General features: G+C 40.1%; 1 protein-coding gene across 2 annotated transcripts; it reads right to left on the bottom strand.

The window, feature by feature from the left end:
- Positions 1-222: 222 nt before the first annotated feature.
- Positions 223-16,997, bottom strand: il15l (interleukin 15, like). 2 transcript variants are annotated; one of them, XM_084716883.1, is made up of 5 exons: positions 16,180-16,997; positions 14,994-16,035; positions 5,249-5,296; positions 3,094-3,228; positions 223-733 (listed from the first exon to the last, which is right to left on the bottom strand). In XM_084716883.1, exons 2-5 carry the CDS (start codon positions 15,132-15,134, stop codon positions 596-598), a joined length of 462 nt encoding a protein of 153 aa, XP_084573009.1. In that variant the 5' UTR covers positions 15,135-16,035; positions 16,180-16,997; the 3' UTR covers positions 223-595. The 2 variants fall into 2 exon arrangements, 1 of the variants encoding a protein (XP_084573009.1); XR_014769967.1 differs by lacking the exons at positions 223-733; positions 14,994-16,035; positions 16,180-16,997 and having other exon boundaries at positions 3,093-3,225; positions 5,249-5,339.
- Between the last annotated feature and the right edge of the window lie 8,747 nt (positions 16,998-25,744).

Here is a 25,744-nt window from a genome sequence, read left to right as displayed (position 1 = left end):
TGGGCTTGTTCATGGTGAAAGTGTCATGATAAAGGCCGTTTGCTAATATAGCATTCAGAAAATCTGATCTGTGGTTTCCTGTTCAAACATGGACACTATGGCTGAATTACTCCCACATTCCCACTTGATGTTCATTGGCTGTAGGTAGAGAAAGAGGCGGGGACTTATTTGCCATAGATGCATGGAGAGTTACATCCAAGTCATCTGAAGGCATGAAAACTACAAAAGGTCAGGATCTCAAGGCTGTAAACGTGGAGAAAGTCTGACTCTCACTGGGTGTTCTTCTGTGTTTAAAGTTGCGGTTTGATCCCTTTTTTTCAGCTCAGAATAATATTGAGTCGCTCATCAAAACCATGTGGATTCAGCTGAGATCTGTACTTTATGTTGTCTGAGCTGCAGAAGCTATGAAATGTTGATTCAATATGTACCTGGCACAGTGAAATAACAGCAGCCTCGTGACTGTGTAAGCCTTCTCTGTGTGTTTGTCTCTGCCTTGCACATCGGAAACCATCTTCCCTCCCACTGTGAATTAAGTACCACTGATGCTCAGACATCATGCATAGTGTACTTTATTTGCTCTCATGTCATGAAATGTTCATGAAGAGGAACGTCTCTTTTCCTTTTGGGGGCAGTTCATAGAGTTCATCTTCTCAAGAGTCGAAATAAGGTTTCCAAGGAACTCTTGTGCTGTTTTCTCTTCAAAGACTTCACACTGAAGACACTCTGACTCCGTCTGTGGACGAGAAGAATGACAGAGAGAGAGAGAGAGAGAGAGAGAGATTATTAGTCAAAGGAACACTGTGACAAAAACACCTCAGGAACTGCTGGAGCAGAGCTGTTGAACTTCTCACAACTTGACCTTCACCCAACACTTTCATAATCCTCTCAACAATATAGTAAAACACTTGGTTGAAAAGTTTTCAGTGTCCCAATAACAAAAAAAGGGAACCTCACATACTCAGCTCTGATTGGACAGTTGTTGCCTGATGTTGCCACCATACTGGCACAAGACCATTACATTCATGTTGCATAGAGACCTGCTTCTATGTTTGCAGTATGTTTAGCTTCCAACATGTGGCGCTGCAATGTTGGATGATGCACATCACATGTGGCTACAGTCACAGCTATACTTTCCCCTTGTGAGATATCTTCCTGCTTGTTCAATGCAAACATTTTTCAGTGATTTCCTTCTATAATATGCTCAAAGTAACTGAACCTTCACTGACCCCGTCTGATGAACAACGGTTCAATAATAAAGCAGTAACTGTATCTAGGGAGCTGCAGGCCTGTCAAGCTTAGCATTTCTCCACATGTTGAGGCGGTTGAGGCTGTCAGACAAGAGAAACTCACTGTTTCATGAGTCTGGATGGTGGTGTCTTTTTGAAGTTAAACTTTGTCTTTATCTGCTCTTATGTACACTGCAGATGTTAGCATGTCTGGCTAACTAACACTAACTTATTAGATGCAGTAACTTTACCTCCAGATAAACCTGTTTGATACCACTGCATCTGCATTTGTTCTGTGGGGGTTTGAGGAGGAGGACGTGGGCTGATGAAGAATCAAAGAAGACCAACAACGATGCACGTCTGGCTCGCTTTCTCAGGTCTCAGTGGGGATAACTTAGCCCTTATCCCATCTCTCTTCCTGGGACAGTTGTGGTCTGGCTGGTCTGGCTGGGTCCCTGTGCTTCTTTTTCCTGTGTTTCGGTCACCTATTGTATACATATATCCAAAGCTACTATCTACAGGGGGGTATTAGAACTGAAATTGAAATTGGAGGCGCAATGACCCCCACGATATTGAGGCAAAGCAGGAAGAACTGCAGTTCTAAAATTGACATAGACTAAAAAAATTAATTGGCATTGGAAAGTACTAGAAATAAAGTCACAGCATACTGCTATATTATTCTTAAGATTTAATTTACACGCTGGGTAGCGTGCGTTTTGTTGCTCTTATGTTTTACTAACTGAGTGCCCCAAGCGCTTTAATTAACTGCTTAACAAGCACAAAAAGGTCCATGAATTCAAGCACCTCTGATCACTTAATACAGTAACTTGTGTCTCCACCATCTGAATTAGACACACAACATGATGTCTGACAGCAGCTTTTATGTGAAAATACTTCAAAATATTAAACAATGAAGATGTAAATTGTGCGCCCTGCGGAGGGATAAAATGTGCTGGACTGAGTTTAGAATCTCAGACAAAATTCCAAGTGAAGCCCAAAAAGCACAAGAACACAGGATTTATACTTAATCCAAAAGACTTGTGCTGCGAAATACTGTGATGGATTTACCTTCAGCAGTTGGCTGTGACAAAAGGCGCCTCATTGAAGAAAAATGGCTAAAATCTCCTCAGGAATCCATCTGAAGTCTCACACCAAATGAGGGAGAGCTTTTTAGAGTTTTGCTTTTTAACTTTGAGTGAACTTAAGTGAACTTCAGCAGACTATGCTGAATATTGCAGTGCGCACGATGTGAGCCAGCAACAGCCTCTGAATGCCAACAGAATGTGGAATCTGTTTCAGCTCAATGTCATGATTTTGAAAAGACAAAATGACTTGTTTTAACAAATGTTGTTAGCTTAAAAGATAAAAAAAAAAAAAAAAAAGTAAAATATGACTTCCATGAGGCTGTTCAGTCAGACAGTGACAAATTACATGCAATAAATTTTCATCATCCCAGCTGTGGTGAAGGTCAAGCTCCATGCACCATGCACAGTGTATATGGACATTCATTGTAATGTTGATGGTGTTCTTCTGCCTCAATAATTATTACCACCAGATGAAACATTGATGTGGTCAGGTTTGGAACTGGCAAACTAGGACAGAAAGTGTCACTTTCTTGAAAATATGAATCCCTACTCCTCACCACACCATCAAATCACCCCCCCAATCCATTTCTGCTTTTTTGACTTCTCTGTGGAACAAAAGACCTCATGTTTCAACTTAACTGCGATGTTGAATCTGCCACCATTATCACTGTGGCACTGTATGTGCAGTGAGAGAATGGGCAGCTTGATGGGCGTAGAAACAGTAACTAAGGAGGGTGGGGCTTGGCAAAGGGTCAATAACAGGCTGGTTAAGGTTACCTTACCTGGTTTAAATTCTTGGAAAGTATTTTCAGCCTGAAGTTCAACCTCAAACGGCGATAAGGAAAGTTCTCCCACTCCTCGGTGAGGACTTTAATTTCATCAGCAAAACAGTTCATCGTGGAGCTGGGGCATTTCTGCTGGAGAGAGAGAGACAGAGACAGAGAGGTGAGGCCATGTGTCTATTTTAACTGTGTTATGAAGAGTGGTACAATTTGGACCAGTTATTAAAGTGTTATTTCACAGTCAAATGATTTTTCCATTGTCCTGAGACGGTACATTTTGGACTTGCTGCACTTTATTCTTAAGACCTTGTTAATAGATACTCTTTTGTGCCATCTAGTGGTAGCCAGAGCACAATACACTTATCAATGTAAAGACAAGATGGCGGTAATCTCCAACAAAGGATATTAGAGGTAAACTAGCTGCATTTTTTCTGACTGCCCGCCCTCAGGTCAAGCCCAAAACTCCCCGCTCACAGGACCACCAATGTAGGTCATTAAAGGTGCACAGCTACTTGGAAGCACCATACTTTATTACATTATTGCACATATGACCTGCAAATACCTGTAAATATGCCCTCCAATTCCTTATAAAGCAGCTAACTTAAATGCCTGTTGTTTTTAACTGTTTTATAAATGAAATTATTTATTACCCACCTATTTAACAACATAAATAACATGAATTGCATTTAGGCTCCTGTCGACCAGTTAGTTTTTTTGTCAACAAAACAGGAAAACAGTGTTGCAGAATCTCCCAGACAATTTAAGTGAATGGGGACCAGTTTTCAAATGTAAAGAAACAACCAAAAAACTCTAAAATGCCTCCATCCTGTTCGTCTGTTGTAATCCAAGTCTCCTGAATCTTCACTGTAGGTCCTTAGCTTGGAGCCACGTTCACAAACCGTGTGGTTTTACAGTGTGTGTGCACAAGTGAACTGCACTTTGGGGCTTTGAGCGACTTGGATTACACCAGATGAGGAGTGTGAGGTATTTTGTGGTTGTTTTTTTGGTCACCATTCACTTCCATTGTTTGGGAGATTCTGCAACACTGTTTTCCTGTGAAACTCCAGCAGTCCAGCCTGGACTAAAAAACTAAACCTGACCTCCAGTAAGCATGAGGGTGAGTAGAAAATGACTGAATTTTAATTTCTGAGGGAATTATCCCTTTACAGTTTCATGACGTGATGGTGGGTTCATGTGTCTCTTCGTTCACCTGTTAATGTTTCATTGAGGGCATTAACCAGCTGAGGACCTTTGTCTTTGTGTGCGTGAGTGTAAAGTAGACATCAGATATCAGGATAAGATAAACAAGAGTGAATCATGACTCCGATCTGGTGGAAGAAGTATTCAGATCCTTTACTTCAGTTCTAATACCACACTGAGACGATACTGTTCAGCAAACTGCACCACAAGTTTGTGTCCAATTTTGGGGGAGCTAAAGTCTCTTTATTTCTCACACAAGTTTCTGAACCGAATAATAACAGTTTCTTATTTTAATTATGTGATGTGTGATACTTGAAGGGGTGTGTATGAGAAGCAGAAAAAATGTTGCCTGTGATTTTGTGACTTTTGAAAATCTTTTAATTTTATCTGCTCTGATTAGGCCTGTTCTTTGAAATAGTAGCCTTACGATGTTCATACAGCCTCTCTGACAGTGTTTCCCAAACCAATTTTCTGGGGATCCACTTTTTAAAAATGACAAATCAACATGACCCACTTCACAATGAGCCTCATCAATAAAGTTAATAAAGTAATAAAGGTAATGAAGTCAGTTAAGAGTTAATTTGTGCATAAATTAATATTCTTGGTCATTTTTACTGGCCTTTCTGCATCACCTAATTGTCTTGGTGTTATGTGATTTAAAACATAAGACATGCCTTAAATATAACTGGGCTATCACCTTGTTTTAGTTCCTCTATCAGGAGCACAGGACACTGTAGCCTCCCTCATAAATGAGACAAGAACATTTATGTGGAATTAACAGGCTTTCATTTTTTCCTCTTGTAAGTAAAACACTATACATATTTTAAATGCTTTACAAAAGCTGCACTGCAGATACAGATCTTATATTTGCAGAATTTGTTCTATATTCTTTTGTTGTTTGTGGCAACACAAATAAATGAGTAAATGTGCTCAGTCACTGTAAGGAAGCTCGTACCTCGAAGTGTTCGATGGTTGGCGTGTACAGTCTGCAGTCCAAACTATTCTGAGGACAAAGAGAAAGTTAGCAGCTCAACATGTGCACAATGACTCCACCTGCACAGAGAACAACAGGACAATCATCAGTAAAGACGTTAATCAATGGAAAACTTCGATAAGTCATCAACCAGTCCATCTGGAGCAGAACCTCCTGGGGGGTGTACTACGAAGCAATCTCAACACAGCCAGGCTTTCTTTGCAGATCTGGATTGACAAAGCATAAAATAACAATCAGAGATAACGGGGATCACGATGGTGGTTATCAACTCACTTTGTTAATCCAGGCTTTCATCTTCAGACTCTGTGCGCGCTCTATTTATTCTATTTATTTGCAGCAACAGTGTTGCTTTTTGCCGTATTGTATTTGTATGTTTTCCACAGCTCATGATTATACCAACTTGATGATTCTGACTTAAGTGGCTCTATCGCTTCATTTCATGCGGAAGAAGAGTCAAATGATGCAACAAACGCCCCTTTTATGTGAGCGCGCACAGAGTTTGAAGACGAAAGCCTGGATTAACAAAGTGAGTTGATAACCACCATCGTGATCCCCGTTATCTCTGATTGAGGTTTTAGGCTTTGTCGATCCAGATCATGCAAAGAAAGCCTGGCTGTGTTGAGCTTGCTTCGTAGTCCACCCCCCAGGACACCTGATTCAAAGGATCAGCTCCTCATCAAGCCTCTGCAGAAGCCTGATAACAACCTGAACCTTTCAATCAGGTGAGTTGGAGCAGAGAAACATCTAAAAACTGCAGGGCAGTGAGTCCTCGTGACCAGATGATTGGGAAACACTGAACTAGTGTGTCCCCTGTGTTGTGTTGTCCCTCTGCTGTCCTCTCTGGCTCTGTCAATGTGTGCTAAATCTGATGTCTCAATGAGGCGCACCTGTCCTGAGAATGAAAAGCTACATTCTCAAACTGTGGTACACAAGCTCCCTCTAGCGGTACTGGGAGAAATGTCAGAAATATGATTTTAAAATTAAATAAAGTACTAAAAACTATAGAATACTACCACAATAGTACATCATTCAAATATAAATACATAAAAAGAGTACTGAAATGTAATTTAAAATAAGTTTTATCTTTCCTGCCTTTTTATTTCAACATCAGCCTGCTAAGCAGCATCAATGATAACCTCATCATTATTCTTATTTTGATTGAAAAACATGTTAAAATGACTATGGTGTGATGATTTTTTTTGCAGGAATCTGTACCAACTGAAGATGTTATTTTTAATTCTGTAGAATCTGATGTGTAGGACGGGGCGTCTCTGCCTCAAATCATTCATTCATTTAAACATTTAAAACACATTTTGTCTTTGACAAATATTTTCATATATTCAATTTGAAAACTGCAGAAAGCCATACTGCGATTTCAATGAAATATCAATTAATTGTGCAGCCCTGCTACAGAGACTGAAAATGAATGGTGCTGTTTACCCAGCAACTTTTTCAACATGAAATGGTAACCTGTGAACAAATACAGGCAATGAAGGGAGCTGCACGATAAAAAGCACCAGATGCTACAGTAGATTCAAGGGTTTATGATCTACATGGATACCTTTGAGAATAAAAAAACTCTATCTGAAATTAGCTGACAAATTTAGACATAGTGCTTTTTATCTTGAAAACCCGCAGCTCCCCCGTTTGTTGTATTTGTCAAGACTGGCCTGTTAATGCAGTGACATTAACATACTATCCAAAAACCCAAGTGGTGGCTACGTATTTATATTTATGGTGGGGACTGCAGCACATTTTCTTCCCAGGTCATCAAATACTGACATATTAGTCTCATGCAGATGCAAAAGACACATGAGGTGACGTGACGTGTTTTGGGCTGGTTTAAAATCCAGACGAGCCGCCGCGTTGTGGATCATTTGCAGAGGTTTGAACGTGTCTGCCAGTGAGGAGCTGCAGTAGTCGATGTGTGATATTACGAGTCTGAACTTGGAGCTGTGCTGCATGCTCAGACAGTTAGGGTCTGATCTGTCTGATGCTAAACAGGGGGGCAAATCGACACAACCAAGCAACTGAGGCAACGTGGGCCTTGAAGGTTGGTTGGTTGTCAGTCATGACGACTTTGTGAGCACGAGCAGGGTTTTATTTTTCTATGTGCTCTATCTGGCAGGTGTCAAATGCCGATATTTTGTCACTGCTCCTCGGTAACTCATACAGATATGAATGGTACCCATAACCACTTGTTTGGACAGGAAATGTCTCATCAGTATCATACAAGCGTCAGTCTATATAGTGCCCATCCTGTCCATGCATTTCAAAGCTTCAGCAGCAAAAGATCAGCCAGACTTTCTGTGCAGTTTTCTTTCCATGTATATGAATATTCCTGATCTGTTATTCTGTCAACATGGTGCATAAGTGCTGCAGTGTGTGAGGATGAAGAGATGAAGAAAAAAAGAGAACGCTGGTGACTGTACTCAGAGCAGACAGGTGTTGGCAGTCAGAGCAGAAGGATTTAATTTTAGCTGTGAAGTTGTCTAGTGGCAGTAACTGTACAGTTTGCTCTTTGGCTCTGGAGTGCACTCTGCTCCACTTAGGTTACAAAATGTGGGTAAAATGCATTTTCTGTGCCTTTTTACTGGGCACCAATCTCTCATTTATACATGTATTGTCCAAGCCTAAATAAAGGCTTCAGGTCATGTTTATGCAGCTGGGATGAGAGACAAGTTCTGATAAAAAGCATTTCTGTCATGTTCTGTTATGTGCAAGTGAAAAATGTGTCTGACTCTGTGGTCAGATAAGGAGGTTAAAGGCTGAAAGTGATTGAAAAGCTGTCACTGTAGTTTAAGAAGTTTGTAGACAGAAGCCCATGTATGGAGAAGATGGGGTTGATGCATGGCTCAAACAAACACACTACTTTCACCCAGGAGACTGAGGTTTGTGTCCTGTGGAAAACCTTTTTAAGTAACAGGTCCCAAGGCTTTCATCTTGTGAGTTGCTTCATCACGTAAAGTACATAATGTTAAGTATGTAATGTAACCACAGACATGGTCTTTGCCTGGAGATATAATGAAGCCTCAGTAGGGCTGCACGATTTATCAGAATCACTATACGGCTTTCTGTAATTTTCAAATCACAGGAGGTGCAAAATTTGTTAAAGGCGAAATGTGGCAAAAAATGTTCAATTGAATGAATGTGGTGAGGCAGAGACGTCCTGTCCTACACATCTTTATTTGGTACAGATTCCTACACAACAAAAACAGTCTTTTATTTTCAATCAAAATAAGAATAATGATGTAAAAAAAACAATCATTACCTCTAATGTCACAGATCATATCACGATTACAACATCGGTCAAAATAGTCACAATTAGATACTTTTTCAAAATCATTCATCCCTCTTTCTTAACCACGTTTGTGTTGTGTTTGTGTTGTGTTGTGTTGTGTTGTGTTGTGTATGTGTTTGTGTTTGTGTTTGTGTTGTGTTTTGTGTTGTGTTGTGTTTGTGTTTGTGTTGTGTTTGTGTTTGTGTTGTGTTTGTGTTGTGTTGTGTTTGTGTTGTGTTTGTGTTTGTGTTTGTGTTGTGTTTGTGTTGTGTATGTGTTTGTGTTGTGTTGTGTTTGTGTTGTGATTGTGTTGTGTGTGTGTTTGTGTTGTGTTGTGTTGTGTTGTGTTGTGTTTGTGTTGTGTTTGTGTTTGTGTTGTGTTTGTGTTTCTGTGTGTGTTTGTGTTGTGTTTGTGTTGTGTTGTGTTTGTGTTGTGTATGTGTTGTGTATGTGTTTGTGTTGTGTTTGTGTTGTGTATGTGTTTGTGTTGTGTTGTGTTTGTGTTGTGTTTGTGTTGTGTTTGTGTCGTGTGTGTGTTTGTGTTGTGTGTGTGTTTGTGTTGTGTTGTGTTTGTGTTGTGTTTGTGTTGTGTTTGTGTTTGTGTTTGTGTTGTGTTGTGTTTGTGTTTGTGTTGTGTTTGTGTTTGTGTTTGTGTTGTGTTTGTGTTTCTGTGTGTGTTTGTGTTGTGTTTGTGTTGTGTTTGTGTTTCTGTGTGTGTGTTTGTGTTGTGTTTGTGTTGTGTTGTGTTTGTGTTGTGTATGTGTTTGTGTTTGTGTTGTGTTGTGTTTGTGTTGTGTGTGTGTTTGTGTTGTGTTGTGTTGTGTTGTGTTTGTGTTGTGTTTGTGTTTGTGTTTGTGTTGTGTTTGTGTTGTGTTTGTGTTGTGTTTGTGTTGTGTATGTGTTTGTGTTGTGTTGTGTTTGTGTTGTGTTTGTGTTGTGTGTGTGTTTGTGTTGTGTTTGTGTTGTGTATGTGTTTGTGTTGTGTTTGTGTTGTGTTTGTGTTGTGTGTGTGTTTGTGTTGTGTTGTGTTGTGTTGTGTTTGTGTTGTGTTGTGTTTGTGTTGTGTTTGTGTTTGTGTTGTGTTTGTGTTTGTGTTTGTGTTGTGTTTGTGTTGTGTATGTGTTTGTGTTGTGTTGTGTTTGTGTTGTGTTTGTGTTGTGTGTGTGTTTGTGTTGTGTTGTGTTGTGTTTGTGTTGTGTTGTGTTGTGTTTGTGTTGTGTTTGTGTTGTGTGTGTGTTTGTGTTGTGTTGTGTTTGTGTTTGTGTTGTGTTTGTGTTGTGTGTGTGTTTGTGTTGTGTTGTGTTTGTGTTGTGTTGTGTTTGTGTTGTGTGTGTGTTTGTGTTGTGTTGTGTTTGTGTTATGTTTGTGTTGTGTGTGTGTTTGTGTTGTGTTGTGTTTGTGTTGTGTTGTGTTTGTGTTGTGTTGTGTTTGTTTTTGTTTTTGTGTTGTGTTTGTGTTGTGTTGTGTTTGTGTTGTGTGTGTGTTTGTGTTGTTCGTGTGTTTGTGTTGTTTGTGTGTTTGTGTTGTGTGTGTTTGTGTTGTTTGTGTGTTTGTGTTGTTCGTGTGTTTGTGTTGTGTGTGTGTTTGTGTTGTGTTTGTGTTGTGTTTGTGTTGTCCGTGTGTGTTTGTGTTGTGTTTGTGTTGTGTGTGTGTTTGTGTTGTGTTGTGTTGTGTTGTGTTTGTGTTGTGTGTGTGTTTGTGTTGTGTTGTGTTTGTGTTGTGTTTGTGTTTGTGTTGTTCGTGTGTTTGTGTTGTGTGTGTCTTTGTGTTGTGTTTGTGTTGTGTGTGTGTTTGTGTGGTGTTGTGTTTGTGTTGTGTTTGTGTTTGTGTTGTGTTTGCGTTTGTGTTGTGTTTGTGTTGCGTTTGTGTTGTGTTGTGTTGTGTTTGTGTTGTGTGTGTGTTTGTGTTATGTTTGTGTTGTTTGTGTTGTGTCTGTGTTGTGTGTGTGTTTGTGTTGTGTTTGTGTTGTGTGTGTGTTTGTGTTGTGTGTGTGTGTTTGTGTTGTGTTGTGTTTGTGTTGTGTTTGTGTTTGTGTTGTTAGTGTGTTTGTGTTGTGTGTGTGTTTGTGTTGTGTTTGTGTTGTGTGTGTGTTTGCGTTGTGTTGTGTTTGTGTTTGTGTTGTTCGTGTGTTTGTGTTGTGCGTGTGTTTGTGTTGTGTTTGTGTTGTGTGTGTGTTTGTGTTGTGTTGTGTTTGTGTTGTGTTTGTGTTTGTGTTTGTGTTTGCGTTTGTGTTGTGTTTGTGTTGCGTTTGTGTTGTGTTGTGTTGTGTTTGTGTTGTGTGTGTGTTTGTGTTATGTTTGTGTTGTTCGTGTTGTGTTTGTGTTGTGTGTGTGTTTGTGTTGTGTGTGTGTTTGTGTTGTGTGTTGTGTTTGTGTTGTGTGTGTGTTTGTGTTGTGTTTTGTGTGTGTTTGTGTTGTGTTTGTGTTGTGTTTGTTGTGTGTGTGTTTGAGTTGTCTGTGTGTGTTTGTGTTGTGTGTGTGTTTGTGTTGTGTTTGTGTTGTGTTTGTGTTTGTGTTGTCCGTGTGTGTTTGTGTTGTGTTTGTGTTGTGTGTGTGTTTGTGTTGTGTTTGTGTTGTGTGTGTGTTTGTGTTGTGTGTGTGTTTGTGTTGTGTGTGTGTTGTGTGTCTGTATGAGACGCACAGTGACGGGACAACACCTCAGTATGTGATGAAGGGATGAAAGCAGGTCTGTGGGTCAAACATCCAACAATTTAAAAGCTAAAGCTTAAATGATTCTGTGTGTAAAATAAATCCTGCACTGCATCTAATTATGTTCAATTATTATGTAAAAGTGTTTCTTGACTATCAGTAATTGATTCTTAATTTTTTAAGTGTACAGGTGTTCACCTGCACCTGTCTCACGTCACTGCCTCCCTGGTACCAGCCTCAGATGCCCTGTGGACTGTCATGGTTGTAAATTGTCATTATAAAACACTCACGTGTTTTTGCAAAGACACGGCTGAGTTAAATGAATTAAAGGGACATTCCACTGAAAGGGTTGGGCTGTACTGTTCTTGAAAGTTGACCCATGTTAGGGACTTTAACTCAGGATATCTCTGCTGCTATTTTTTGTTTCAATTGTCTGTACTTCCTCTCACTTTATGCAACTGCAACCCTGAATCACTGGAGGATAAAAGAACATTAAAAAACACTCTTTCCATAAAAATGAGTCTTTCTTTGAATATTGTCACCCAGGTGAGGCAAGATCTGACTTGACTGACAGTCCTCTTCATCCCTGCGTGCCACAGCAGTGAAGCAACTGTCCCAACCAATTTATTCTGTATCTTTAATCACAGCTCATATTCTGAAAATTCATAATGAATTTGTCGTCAGTTGATGCAGCAGTTTGACAGCTCGTAAAGTACTTTGCTGCCTTCGGTTAAGATGAGCTGAGGACACCACCAGGCTCAATAAAACAGGTTCGTACAGCGTTTTTAGAGTCACATTCAAGCACTTTTAGGGTGTCTGAACCAAAAACGTCTAGACTCTTGAAGCCTTTAGCCTCACATCTAAATTTTGATACAAGGCAGAACAGAAAAACACCCAAACAGAAACAAATTAAGATTCAAATTTAAAAAATTCTAAAAATAAAAAATAAATTAATAAATAAAATATTGACCAGGGCCCTGTTTCCCAGAGCCTTCGTAGCACTACGTGTGTCGTAAGTTGTATTTTAAGGTCTCCCTTAAGGTTACGGGCTGTTTCCCACAGTTGGGAGACCTTAAAATACAACTTACGACACACGTAGCGCTACGAAGGCTCTGGGAAAAGGGGCCCAAGTTGACTTGAAAGATTCACACCATGTTTTAGCCCGAACCTTCACTGTAGATCCTTGTGTGTTGTGTGTGCAGTGTGACAGTGTGTGTACAAGTGAACAGCATGTTGGGGTTTTAGGAAACTTGGATTACATCAGACGAGCTGTACAGTTTGGAAGCAGCTGCTCTCTGGCAGTGAGACACAGTTAAAATTCTGAGTTGAGACATTGTTTTGTGTGAAAAGAGAGGAAGCATCTGGAGGGATGCAGCATGCTCAGCTGCTCATGTGATCCCATGATGAGCTCCTCGGTCGGCAGCGTGTTTCCGTTAACCGAGAGACGAGAAGCACAGATGTCAGTCACTTTTTGTGACTTGTCATAATGACGTGACATTTACATCTACGATGTGGAGATGACTGCAGCCGCTCCTCAGGTCAGAAAACATGACCATATTTCTGCAAAGGCTTGACACTTTTGAGAGTTTTAATTTATTTTGCTGTTGGAACTTACTTTGCTGTGCTAGACAGTTTTGTTGTGAGTTGCAGAGTTTTGGAGATATCAGTTGTAGAGATGTCTGCTGTCTCTCCAGTATAGACCAGTAACTATATGTCACTGGTCCTGTGGTGCTCACAGCGCCAAAAAGAAGAAAAGAAGAAAAAACTAAACAGCAGCGCCTCTTTTCAGAAATCATGACCCAGCTGCTCAAAATAATCCACAGACCTCATTGTGAGCAGTTTCGTGTGGGAAATACTTTCTTTCTGCAATAGAATCTACTGGAACTACTTTCTTAGATACAGTAGTTCCTACATGAACCTGCTAACAACAGAGTCTGTGGATTATCTGATTTCTGGAGAGAGAAACTGTTTTACTGCACAGAAGGAAGACATCTCTACAGCTGGTGTCTCCAAAACTCTGCAACTCACAACAAAATGATCTACATGGAGAAATAGCTCTACAGGACAGTGGAATTTTTTATTTTGGGGTGAATTATCCCTTTAACTTTTTGTCGTTCAGTTAGATTTTATTTATGATGTGAATTAACACTAGAAGTGGCAGAAGGCGTAATTTTGACCTTTAACCTCCAGACTCTGTTTCTGTCATGATAAATATGAGCCTGAGGGCCTGATTTACTCACATCCCAAATACAGAATGATAAACTGCACATGCATTATAACATACTGCACGTTTTGGTTGGTGTGCATTTTGCGGGTGTGTGAGCTGTGTCCCCTGAAGCCTGAGCGCTCAGGGGGGACACTCTCGCCATTGTCTCCCGCCAGGCAGCTTGTCAGCCTGTATCTGGTCTGATAAGGGACATAAATGCCCTGATAAGCGGGATGAAAGACGGGGGACAGACAGTGGTGAGGTCTCTGAGTCCAGTTGGCGCACAAGCTGCTGGAGAAGCGCGCTGGAGCAGAGGAGCGCGCTGGGGGCGGAGATGTGCAAGCTGCTGTTAGCACATCAGTTTACACAACAAGTTTAAGCATGTTTTTACACACGCAAACCTTTAGTAAATCAGGCCCTAAGTATATCACCAAAATGTAAATATTGTAAATTTTGTAAAATTAAATATGAATCAATATGCAGCCATCACATGTAGTAAACAGTAATAATTTCATATATTCACAGGATAATAACCATCGGAGATCTGATTCAGATATTAGATTCATCTATTTATCTAGAATCACTCGGAGAGAGACATAATAATCTTATTTTATAAGATTATAAACATGTTATTTTAACATTAATAAGAACAAAATTCCACCTGGAACCATCACAAAAAGATTTAGTAAATAAAGCTTCTTTGTTTCAACATTTGAGAGGTTCAGCACAAAAATTCAGTGAGTTACAGGTGCTGCGAAAAAAGGGTTACAACGTTACTTTTAACTGAGACTAATTGATCTTTGTATTTTTAAGCTGGCAAATTGTAAATGGAGACCATTTGTGAAGTTTTGTTGACAGAGACAATGATAGTCTCTAAGCAACCAAACATCAACCAAACATCGACAAATGTGTAAAAAGTATGAGTATAACAGGGGCAGTTTCTGTGGGGTCAGTTTGACCGCCTGCAGCTGAAACAGGTCAAAATGAAACATTTCCCTTGTGTTTTTTGTCCATTTAAAAAATATTCTAGGAAAAGTCAGGTACCAGCAGTGCTGTGATTTTTACTCAATAGTTATTGCACAGATCGATTTGTTGTTGCCCTGAATTTCAAATTTTGCTTTAGTGAATAAAAAAGCTGTTGTTTAGTGTCATCACTTTTCATTTTATGCTTCTGTTTTTAAAAACACATATTTTGGAATAAAACCCAAACAAAACCCAGCTGTTACCATGAGTTCAAATATTTCTTTTAGTTCTCAGCTTCTGTAGTTCCTCTTCCCATTCTTTTAAAGCCACCAGCACTCAGTTAATGTGCTGAATTTTCTTGTTTTCTTATGTCTGTTTTTTCTGCATATGATGTGCTCTTAAATTGTGTTTTTATTTTTCCTACTTTAACTTGTGAAGCACCTTGTAACTCTGTTTTGTTACAAGGTGCTGTATAAATATAAATATAAATAAATGTATAAATAAGTTTAATATTATTATAATAATAATTATTATTATTATCAGTAGTAGTAGTAGTATGTGTGAGACAGTGATTTCTCAATAATAAAGGACAAAAGATGAAAGTCATACCAAGCCAGTGTCATTGATGAGCGTCTCGATGTTTTTGATGACGTCTATACTGTGGCATCTGGCGGCTGATTGCGGTGTCATGGCGAGCAGACAGATGAAACACAGACGCACACTCACGAGAGCTGGCCTCCCTCTCAGCATGGCCCAGGCAGCAAAACCATCATCTGCGTCACATCATAACCCTCTCCACTCTGCTACATCTTTAAAAAAACAAGCCTCGATGTTCCCTCTGGGATCTTCAGGATTCAGCTGCAATGTTAGAAGTTCCACTGAGCAACAAGCTGACGTTCCTGTAGTCCAGCAAGAGTCGACTCCCAGACCAGCTGAGACAGTCTGGACGGTTTACAGATTCTTGTTCTTCAGCCTTCAGAGACTGCTGAGGTGCCTTAGCGCAAGGCACTGGCTTCCAGACTGCAGCTGGAGAAGAGAGATCAGCAAAAGCAAAGACTTAAACTTTCAAAAAGCTTATATGTGGTAGGGAGGAGTTCTGCACCAAAAGTACTTCAAAAATACCAATAAAAGAAAATAGCTGCAATCTGTCCAAAAACCAGGTTGCATCAAAGACTTGACAGCTTATCTCAATGTTTCAGGAAAATATGTTTGTCTGACAAGAAAAAGTCCAAAATTGTACAGTAAGTCTCAGAAGAGTGGAGGAAAAAGAAGAAGAAGAGAGTTTCCCTCCACCAGCTGTCTGTCTTCTCTCTGCAGGAGCCGCTGAGGTTCACCTCCACGTGGTTTACAGCAGCTCCCCTTAGCCTCTCCTTCCTGCCTCCTCTCCCTTCTGTCACTTTCCCCTGTCTCGCACTCCTGTTTTCACTTTCTCAGTCCTCCCACTCCTCCTCTTCCTCCTCCTCGTCTTCCTTTATCTCTAGGGAATGGAGGCGGATCAGCTCCACCTCCTCTCTCAGACAGTTTCCTCCTCCCTCCTCTTCCTCTTGAGCGCTTTTTGACTTCTCCACGTCTCCCTCCTCATTTTCTGGATGAGTAGTTTCCCCGTTAAAGCTTCACATAAACCAGTCAGTGGCTCCTCCTGTCATCTGATCTGTTAGTGAGTGAAATTTTAGGAGAACAGAGGTAACGATGAGTCACACCGCTGCCTGAGGAAAATGACTAACACTCAGAGAATGCTCAGTGGTTTCAACATGAGTATTATAATAGAAACAATAATTCAAAAGTTTGTAATCACCTGTTACATTAATGTGCTTCTTCTTTCCCTCAGTAACATCTGTTTGAACAGATAAAACATCATTATTCACGTACCAAATGTATTATTTACAGTCAGCCCCAAAGGAAGAAGAATTTAAAACTTCTATGTAGTTTATGTCCAGGCAATCAGACTTGGGGAGTAATCGATTGCATGTGACAGGATGGTGTACAAAAAAGTTACTGTAATCCATTGCAGCTATAGAGAAAAAGACATGACCAGATTACAGTTACATTTAGTAAAAATGGGAATAATTTAGCAGGAATACAATTTGATAATACACACCATGTGCAGTGCACACACATTACAACACTTTATGAATCTAATAACGCCACTGTGGTCAGACTGAAACCAGATCATCTGACAGCTTAGTTTACTTATTTGATTTATAAGAGGAAAATGTTCAATGACATCGATCAGTTACAGGAAAAATGAAACCATAATTTCCATCTGTAGTCCTGCACAGAGAAATGCAACAAAGAAGAATTCAAGGTACAATACAGACTACAGTAAATCCAGGAGCCTACCATAGTAGATGCAGTAAGAACACACTGCCCAGCAGAAAAAACAATATGAAATACACAATAACTACCTCATAAAGTGACCAGGTGACCAGTGCAGGTGCCGTTCATAATAAATAAACAAAAAAAAACATAAGTACATACTGCACGGTCAGAATACAGTATAAAATATGAAATACAATTATTATATTTTTAAGTGACCAAGTTACCGATGTCTCTGCCTTACACAGTGAAAATAGTTGGTACGGGCTGCACAATATAAATGACAGTAATAAATATACATTTACTACATTATCAATGGCAAAGTTAGCAGCACATGTATCCACAAGGGTAACAGATAACATGTCTGTACCTGCTGGGGTAACTTCTAACATCTACCTAACATCACAGGAGAAACTACTAATTTGTACTGTTTTTTTAGAGTAACTAAATGAACGTCTGAAAGTTATCAGAGCTTAACATTTTATATTTCTCGAGTAAGTCAGTGATGATGCTGTCGTGTTTTCTTTACCTAGAACTTTCAGAGCTTGGTTATAAAGTGATCTAACTGGATTTGAAGTGGTCCTGTTAGCCTGAGACCAAGATGATACACAGAACAGAACGCAGGACAAGATCAGGACATTCAGATATGACTTCAGCAGCTTCAGGTGATAAAGAGTTTCTGATGTGATGAAAGTTTGCAACATTATTCTTAAGGACGCGATATGTATTTTTAATATGTTTTTAAAGGTCAAAGAGAAGTCTAGGATTACACCTCGATATTTCTACTCATCAGTAGTTTGTATCCTTTGACCACCCACAGAGATGTTAGGACGTTCACTTTGATTTCGTTTGTTTGAGAAGTACCTGCTCACTGTAAGGCAGGATAGATTAAAACCACTCTGGTACTTTTTCTATTGTTGCAGATAATTTAGCCACAACCGTTTAAGCATCTTTCCCATGTGTAAAAATAACTGTGTTGTCAGCGTACGTCAAGGTCTCCACTTCCTCCATATGGAAGGCAGGTTGTTGATGTGTTGATGTACATGTTGAAGAGCAGGGGTCCCAGGACTGACCCTTGTGGGAGTCCTGAGTGCCAGTTCTCAGGGGAGATGCTTTGTCTTTGATCCTTACACACTGAACGCGATCAGTAAGATATGACTGAAACCATTTAAGAGCATTGGCAGAGAATTTAACATTTGAAAGTTTGGGCAGAAGCACAGAGTGGTTAACTGTAACAAAAGCCTTAAAGAGATCCAAGAAAACCACGCCTACCATTCCTCCTTTGTCAAGACAAGCTTTGATGACCTTGAGGAAGGAGAAGCATGCAGTTTCGGTGGAATGGTTTGCCCTGAAACTGTAACAGATTTTCATTGTTGAGGTGTACAATTGGCTGCTTGGTGGCATGTTTTTCAGTAATCTTAGAGGTGGCAGGGAATATACTGATGGGCCTGTAGCTGCTGGTTTCTTGTAGGTCACCTGATTTAAATATCGGTGTTACAATAGCTGACTTTAGGGAGGACGGAAACATACATTCCTCAAGGATTGGTTGACAATACACATGATGGGGTGGTTAGAAATTCCTTAAATTTTTTTAGAAAAACAGGGTCGAGTCCCCAAGTATCGTTCACTCTGGAGTTCAACAGTTTTGTTTGTTAAAACCATAGACTGCGTTTTTATAGAGGGGGAGGCTTCATTCTAAAACAGAGTTGATAAAATAATCCTCCTTCGGTGTGGCCTGTGTTTCTGAGGTGGTGGCTGAGCTGTTAGAACGGTTCACATGGAGCTCTATGGGTTCACTCCTTGTTCGCTTCCTTCCTGATAGTTGATCAATGCACTTCCATAATGCTTTGGTCTTCCTAAGCTTCCCATTACTTTGTTTCTGAGGCTTTTAAAAATCAGCCGATCATTTTCCAGTCCAGATTTTAAGGATTTTTTGAGGGCGGCATCTCTTTCTTTCATTAAGTGCCATAACCTCTTGTTGAACCACAGCAGGTTTACAGCCTGTTCACAAGTTGCCCCAGAGGTTGTTCTTTCCCAGTTGATTCATTTTATCTAATTTTCTACCTCATTTTCTGTTTCTTCAGAATAAATGAAGTGTGACTCAACTCTTAAAAGTTATTTTGGTTTCTGTGCCGCATTTTAGACAGCTTTCGTGATACCAATGTGAGATTGTGGTCTCATATGACTGTGATTGGGTTATAAGTTTTACATATGCAGTCTGTTTTATTTGTAAAGATTAGGTCTAACAGAGTTTTAGAGGATCGTGTTGTTCTGGTTGGGTTTTTGATCATCTGGGTTAAGAGCACAGGTGACTCTGGACAGCAGGTCTTTCACATCACTGATGACTAAAAAAGGCATTAAAACATGAGTCTAACTGGTAAAACACACTCATGTTGGCTCATATAGGAAGTAAGTGTGGTGCACTGCACTGTAAAAAAATAGGGACGAATTGTGAAATATTCGTATGGGACGACCGAATCTGATTTGACTCAAGAAAATGTAAGTCAGGGAGTCTGTACTCTCTTCTTAAGTTCATCAACTGTTTGTCCAGATATTCCTTGCTTTGTTATACACAAACGCACATTCAGCTCAATAACAGTAATTATGCACATTTGAATGCACTTTGTGAAATATACTATTCACACTTCACATTCAGACATCAGTTAAACAGCCATGAACTTATTCTGGGGTTGTGTTTTTACCCATCAAAATATTTTTTGGTAGTAGTAGTACTGACAGGGCGGCTAGCTAACTGGATTTCTATTTAGCTACCATTAGGTTCTACCTGTAACATTAAGAGCATTTCATATTCTCATCTTAAATTTCTCTTATTTTCTCATATAAAGGGCTTGTAGGAACGTGCCACATCAGATTCAGATTCTATTGGTCTGTGTAGCTAACGTTAGCTGATGGTCTGTGTAGCTAACATTAGCCGACGGTCTGTGTAGTTAATGATAGTGGCTAGTCTATGTAGCTAACGTTAGCCCATGGTCTGAGTAGCTAATGTTAGCGGCTTGTCTGTGTAGCTAACGTTAGCCGACGGTCTGTGTAGCTAATGTTAGCTGATGGTCTGTGTAGCTAGCTAACATTAGCTGATGGTCTATGAAGCTAACGTTAGCCGATGGTCTGTGTAGCTAATGATAGCGCCTTGTCTGTGTAACTAATGTTAGCTGATGGTCTGTGTAGCTAATGTTAGCCGATGGTCTGTGTAGCTAACGTTAGCCAATGGTCTGTGTAGCTAATGTTAGCCGATGGTCTGTGTAGCTAATGTTAGCGGCTTGTCTGTGTAGCTAACGTTAGCTGATGGTCTGTGTAGCTATCGTTAGCCGATGGTCTGTGTAGCTAATGTTAGCGGCTGGTCTGTGTAGCTAACGTTAGCTGATGGTCTGTGTAGCTAACATTAGCCGATGGTCTGTGTAGTTAATGATAGTGGCTGGTCTGTGTAGCTAATGTTAGCCAATGGTCTGTGTAGCTAATGTTAGCGGCTGGTCTGTGTAGCTAACATTAGCTGATGGTCTGTGTAGCTAGCTAACATTAGCTGATGGTCTGTGTAGCTAATGATAGTGGCTTGTCTGTGTAGCTAACATTAGCTGATGGTCTGTGTAGCTAACATTAGCCGATGGTCTGTGTAGTTAATGATAGTGGCTGGTCTGTGTAGCTAATGTTAGCTGATGGTCTGTGTAGCTAACGTTAGCTGATGGTCTGTGTAGTTAATGTTAGCGGCTGGTCTGTGTAGCTAATGTTAGCCGATGGTCTGTGTAGCTTACGTTAGCCAATGGTCTGTGTAGCTAATGTTAGCCGATGGTCTGTGTAGCTAATGTTAGCGGCTTGTCTGTGTAGCTAACCTTAGCTGACGGTCTGTGTAGCTAATGTTAGCCGATGGTCTGTGTAGCTAGCTAACATTAGCTGATGGTCTGTGTAGCTAACGTTAGCCAACGGTCTGTGTAGTTAATGATAATGGCTAGTCTGTGTAGCTAACATTAGGTGATGGTCTGTGTAGCTAACGTTAGCCAATGGTCTGTGTAGCTAATGTTAGTGGCTTGTCTGTGTAGCTAATATTAGCCGCTTTTCTGTGTAGTTAACTTAAGCCAATGGTCTGTGTAGCTAACGTCTGCGGCTGGTCTGTGTAGCTAATGTTAGCCGATGGTCTGTGTAGTCAGTCTTAGCCGATGGTCTATGTAGCTAACGTCAGCGGCTGGTCTGTGTAGTTAATGTTAGCCAATGGTCTGTATAGCCAGTGTTAGGTGATGGTCTATGTAGCTAACGTCAGCGGCTAGTCTGTGTAGCTAACATTAGCCGATGGTCTGTGTAGCTAACATTAGCCGATGGTCTGTGTAGCTAATGTTAGCCGATAGTCTATGTAGCTAACGTCAGCGGCTGGTCTGTGTAGTTAATGTTAGCCAATGGTCTGTGTAGCTAATGTTAGCGGCTTGTCTGTGTAGCTAACGTTAGCTGATGGTCTGTGTAGCTATCGTTAGCCGATGGTCTGTGTAGCTAATGTTAGCGGCTGGTCTGTGTAGCTAACGTTAGCTGATGGTCTGTGTAGCTAACATTAGCCGATGGTCTGTGTAGTTAATGATAGTGGCTGGTCTGTGTAGCTAATGTTAGCCAATGGTCTGTGTAGCTAATGTTAGCGGCTGGTCTGTGTAGCTAACATTAGCTGATGGTCTGTGTAGCTAGCTAACATTAGCTGATGGTCTGTGTAGCTAATGATAGTGGCTTGTCTGTGTAGCTAACGTTAGCTGATGGTCTGTGTAGCTAACATTAGCCGATGGTCTGTGTAGTTAATGATAGTGGCTGGTCTGTGTAGCTAATGTTAGCTGATGGTCTGTGTAGCTAACGTTAGCCGATGGTCTGTGTAGTTAATGTTAGCGGCTGGTCTGTGTAGCTAATGTTAGCCGATGGTCTGTGTAGCTTACGTTAGCCAATGGTCTGTGTAGCTAATGTTAGCCGATGGTCTGTGTAGCTAATGTTAGCGGCTTGTCTGTGTAGCTAACCTTAGCTGACGGTCTGTGTAGCTAATGTTAGCCGATGGTCTGTGTAGCTAGCTAACATTAGCTGATGGTCTGTGTAGCTAACGTTAGCCAACGGTCTGTGTAGTTAATGATAATGGCTAGTCTGTGTAGCTAACATTAGCTGATGGTCTGTGTAGCTAACGTTAGCCAATGGTCTGTGTAGCTAATGTTAGTGGTTTGTCTGTGTAGCTAATATTAGCCGCTTTTCTGTGTAGTTAACTTAAGCCAATGTGAAGCTAACATTAGCCAATGGTCTGTGAAACTAACGTTAGCCGATTTTCTATGTAGCTGACGTTAGAAGTTGATGTTTCCTGTAAATGTTTTCTTCAATCAGATGTGTAGCTAACGTCTGCGGCTGGTCTGTGTAGCTAATGTTAGCCGATGGTCTGTGTAGTCAGTCTTAGCCGATGGTCTATGTAGCTAACGTCAGCAGCTGGTCTGTGTAGTTAATGTTAGCCAATGGTCTGTATAGCCAGTGTTAGGTGATGGTCTATGTAGCTAACGTCAGCGGCTAGTCTGTGTAGCTAACGTTAGCCGATGGTCTGTGTAGCTAACGTTAGCCGATGGTCTGTGTAGCTAATGTTAGCCGATAGTCTATGTAGCTAACGTCAGCGGCTGGTCTGTGTAGTTAATGTTAGCCAATGGTCTGTGTAGCCAGTGTTAGCCAATGGTCTGTGTAGCTAACGTTAGCCGATGGTCTGTGTAGCTAACGTTAGCCGATGGTCTGTGTAGCTAACGTTAGCCGATGGTCTGTGTAGCTAACATTAGCCAATGGTCTGTGAAGCTAACATTAGCCAATGGTCTGTGAAGCTAGAAGCTAGTTAGTTCTGAAGCTAGTTAGCCAATTTTCTATGTAGCTGACGTTAGAAGTTGATGTTTCCTGTAAATGTTTTCTTCAATCAGATGTTGAGTTCTTGCATGATGACAGAATTTTCACAGATGAAGGTAGAACTGTGACTGAATTGCACTGCTGTTCCACCCAGTGAAAGTATATTTTTACTGGAAGCTGTGATAATGACCTGTCAGATTAGCTGGTTTCACTCAGACCACAGTGTTGTTGAAATGTGCAACCAATGGACAATAAATTGTTTTTTTTTTTTCTTTCTTTTTCTTTATCCTGATTACATAATCATGTTACATGTAATCTGTCACTTAACATATTTCATTAATGGCCTTAGTAATGATTGATGCTTTGACCAAACAAAATACTGGCAGGCTCAAATGTGTTTAACAAACTCCGACTGTTTAATAACATCTGTGGAAAATGTTCCTCCCAAGGGATGGTGATGTTTTTCAGGAGAATGCATTTCAGTAACAAGAAATGCTGAATTTCATGTGAAGTGTAGGAGAAAATGGAAAATTGGATTACTTGAATCATTTGTCATAATTAAAAAGACCACAGATGTGGTCTCTCTAAAAGATTCAATATGAAAAATGACCCTGCCGATGATTTATCTGTTCTTAGGGTCTATTCCACCCTACAAAGGAAAAAGGCAACTTTATTTTTTGTCACCTTGTTGGAAACATTTAGGATAAGCTTGTGTTTTTGATGTAGAAATGTAGCATATTTTAGCTTGAAGAGGTTTGAAACAGTAAATGTTACACATTTTTTTTGCTTGAAAAATGACTTAAAAGTTCAACTAATTATTAAATTACTTAGGTACTTAAGCTTATTTAGAAAGCTCTAGTGCTAAACTAGGATGGTAAACCTGGTAAACACTAGCTATACCTTCTAAACATCAGCATTTTAGCATTGTCACTGTGAGTATAGCCTGACAGAGCTGCTAGCATGACTGTGAACTGTTTGTGGTGTTGTTACACCTCTGCTTAATGTTATCAGGCCCTTGAGGATTTTTTATTTAATATGCATATTTTGTTTGTCTGTGGAACAGCTTAGAAGTTAAAACCAGCATCTGATGTAAGAAATGGAGGCGAGGAGTTACCTTGAGAGCGTTCCAGTGAAGAGAACAGCCGCAGACTGAACTGCAGCTCAGCAGGTGGAAACTTGGGTCAAAGTCTGCATGTCAGGTTTAAAACTAAAACTGAAACTGAGTCTCACTTATCAGTAAGATTAAACATTCACTCTGCACAGCTCGTGACAAACATTGAGTTCAGAAAACAAGTTCCTAAGAAACGCTGCTGGTTTGGATCAGGTTTTATTGACTCTGTCTGATCCATGCCAGAGCGGTCTCACTGAAACACTGTCAAACCTCATACCAAGTGTGGTTTGTGACGTATAATGGTTTAGTAGTATAATATGTGACAGAGGTCTGTAGTAATCTGGTCGCCAGGGTGTGGAGATAAACAAGATAAAACAAATGACAAAGGTGAACGAAATGAGCATGTAGTCAGTTACAAATAAAGTTTACTGTTTGCTGCAGATACAGACATAACCCTCTGCCCATACTCAAAGTTTTTCCCTCTCTGATTGGGTATTAGGTTTGGGTATTAGGGTTGAGATTGGCTAGGGTTAGGGTAAGAATATTGGGGTAAGCCAATCAGAGGCAGAGTAGGGTGGGCCATGTCACTGTCTTCCTGGGGACAAAAAAGTTTTAACTGTAATTTTCACCTCATGTTGTCCACCTCCAACAACCAGTCAAGTTCCAGTTTACATTCATTCTGTCCAGTAGAGATATCATTATAAAAAATTACAATACCAGTACCCTAAAATGATAACAAGGGAGTACAGTTCATTTCTTTTTTTTTTTTTAATGAAGAAGGCTTGCAGGGATTGGCTGCAACATTTTGGATATAAAATATCATCACCTCATTATTTTATCCTGTTGATATCTGTGTGAAATTCTGTCATAATTAACGTATGAATTCTTGACCTGCTTATAGCCAAAAATGTGTTTCACAGTGACCTTTCTGGTCTTTTACTACCAAAATCTCGTCAGTTCAAAGTCCCCCCAGGTGTCCCTGAGATATCACGTTTGCTAAAATGGGACCATCTTGAGGTCGCAGCGACCTTTGACCAACAAAGTCTAATCAGTTCATCCTTGAGTCCAAGTGGACGTTTGTACCAAATTTGAAGTCATAGCAGATAACATATGGGACAGATGGACATATAGACGTACGGGTGGATGGACAACCTGAAAACATTATGCCTGCAGCCACAGCTGTCGCTGGCTTGGTTGCATAACAATTCAAAAGTATAATGTCAATTTATGTCACTGGTAACCTTAATGGGAAAAAAAACCTGTTGTGATGTATTTAATGTCCACCGCTGTTTGAAACACTGCCTCTGCTTTTACCTGGTTTTATAAGACATAAAAACTTCCTCCAGCACTGCACTATTTGTTGTCAGAAGCTTTTGACTCTTAGTGGCACCCTCTGGTGGATGTATTGCTTAGCAACCAATGCAAAATGCAGGGCTCATGGATAACAATGGGTAGAAACAGATTTTCATGTGCAAAGGAGGTGTTACTGAGCCTTTAGTTGTTGGACACAGTGGATAAATAGACTACAATCAAAAGCAAGAGTCAATTCATTTTGATTTTGCACCACATACCTTTATTTTCCAAACATCTCATCAACTCTGTGAGGATTACTGGATGAAGATCTAATTCATATTTCCCTTTTCACCAGCTCCCATAAAACATTATGTTCTCTCCAGTTTGTCAGCAGTGCCCTGCAGATAACACACATCTCTAATTCCACCACCAAATGTTGTGTGGCACCACAGTTTTACAGCTTTATATATTTATATTTGTTTAAAGGAATGTTCTCTATTGAATTTAAAAATTGGGAGGAAAACAAACTCCATAAATTTGGATTTTAAAAATCCATCTTCAACAAGTTGTATTTCTTAAATATTTTTAAGTCTGGGGTATAATCAGCAACACATTTGTGTCTCCTCTTTATTTTTTTCCTTATTTTGCATCACTGAAGTATGTTCTGAGATGTGGTCTTTGTGAATGAACAGTTTGAACAGTGTCTTCTTTCAACAGGGAGCACACATTTTGAATGTGTGATGGATCATCTGACAAAAATTTGTCACTCAAAGAAGAGGAGAACCGCCAGAATGAC

This window comes from Lutjanus erythropterus, chromosome 4, assembly GCF_056507025.1.
Source record: "Lutjanus erythropterus isolate fLutEry1 chromosome 4, fLutEry1.hap2, whole genome shotgun sequence".
Classification (NCBI taxonomy): Eukaryota; Metazoa; Chordata; class Actinopteri; order Lutjaniformes; family Lutjanidae; genus Lutjanus; species Lutjanus erythropterus.
Note: the sequence above shows the minus strand (reverse complement) of the source record. Positions and strands in the feature narration are given on the sequence as shown.

Coding starts and splice junctions, on each gene's coding strand:
- il15l (XM_084716883.1), bottom strand. CDS start 15,134: ATGCTGAGAGGGAGGCCAGCTCTCGTGAGTGTGCGTCTGTGTTTCATC. Junction 5,297..14,993: donor TCATCAATGACACTGGCTTG/GTATGACTTTCA, acceptor CTTTGTCCTCAG/AATAGTTTGGACTGCAGACT. Junction 3,229..5,248: donor CAACCATCGAACACTTCGAG/GTACGAGCTTCC, acceptor CTCTCTCTCCAG/CAGAAATGCCCCAGCTCCAC.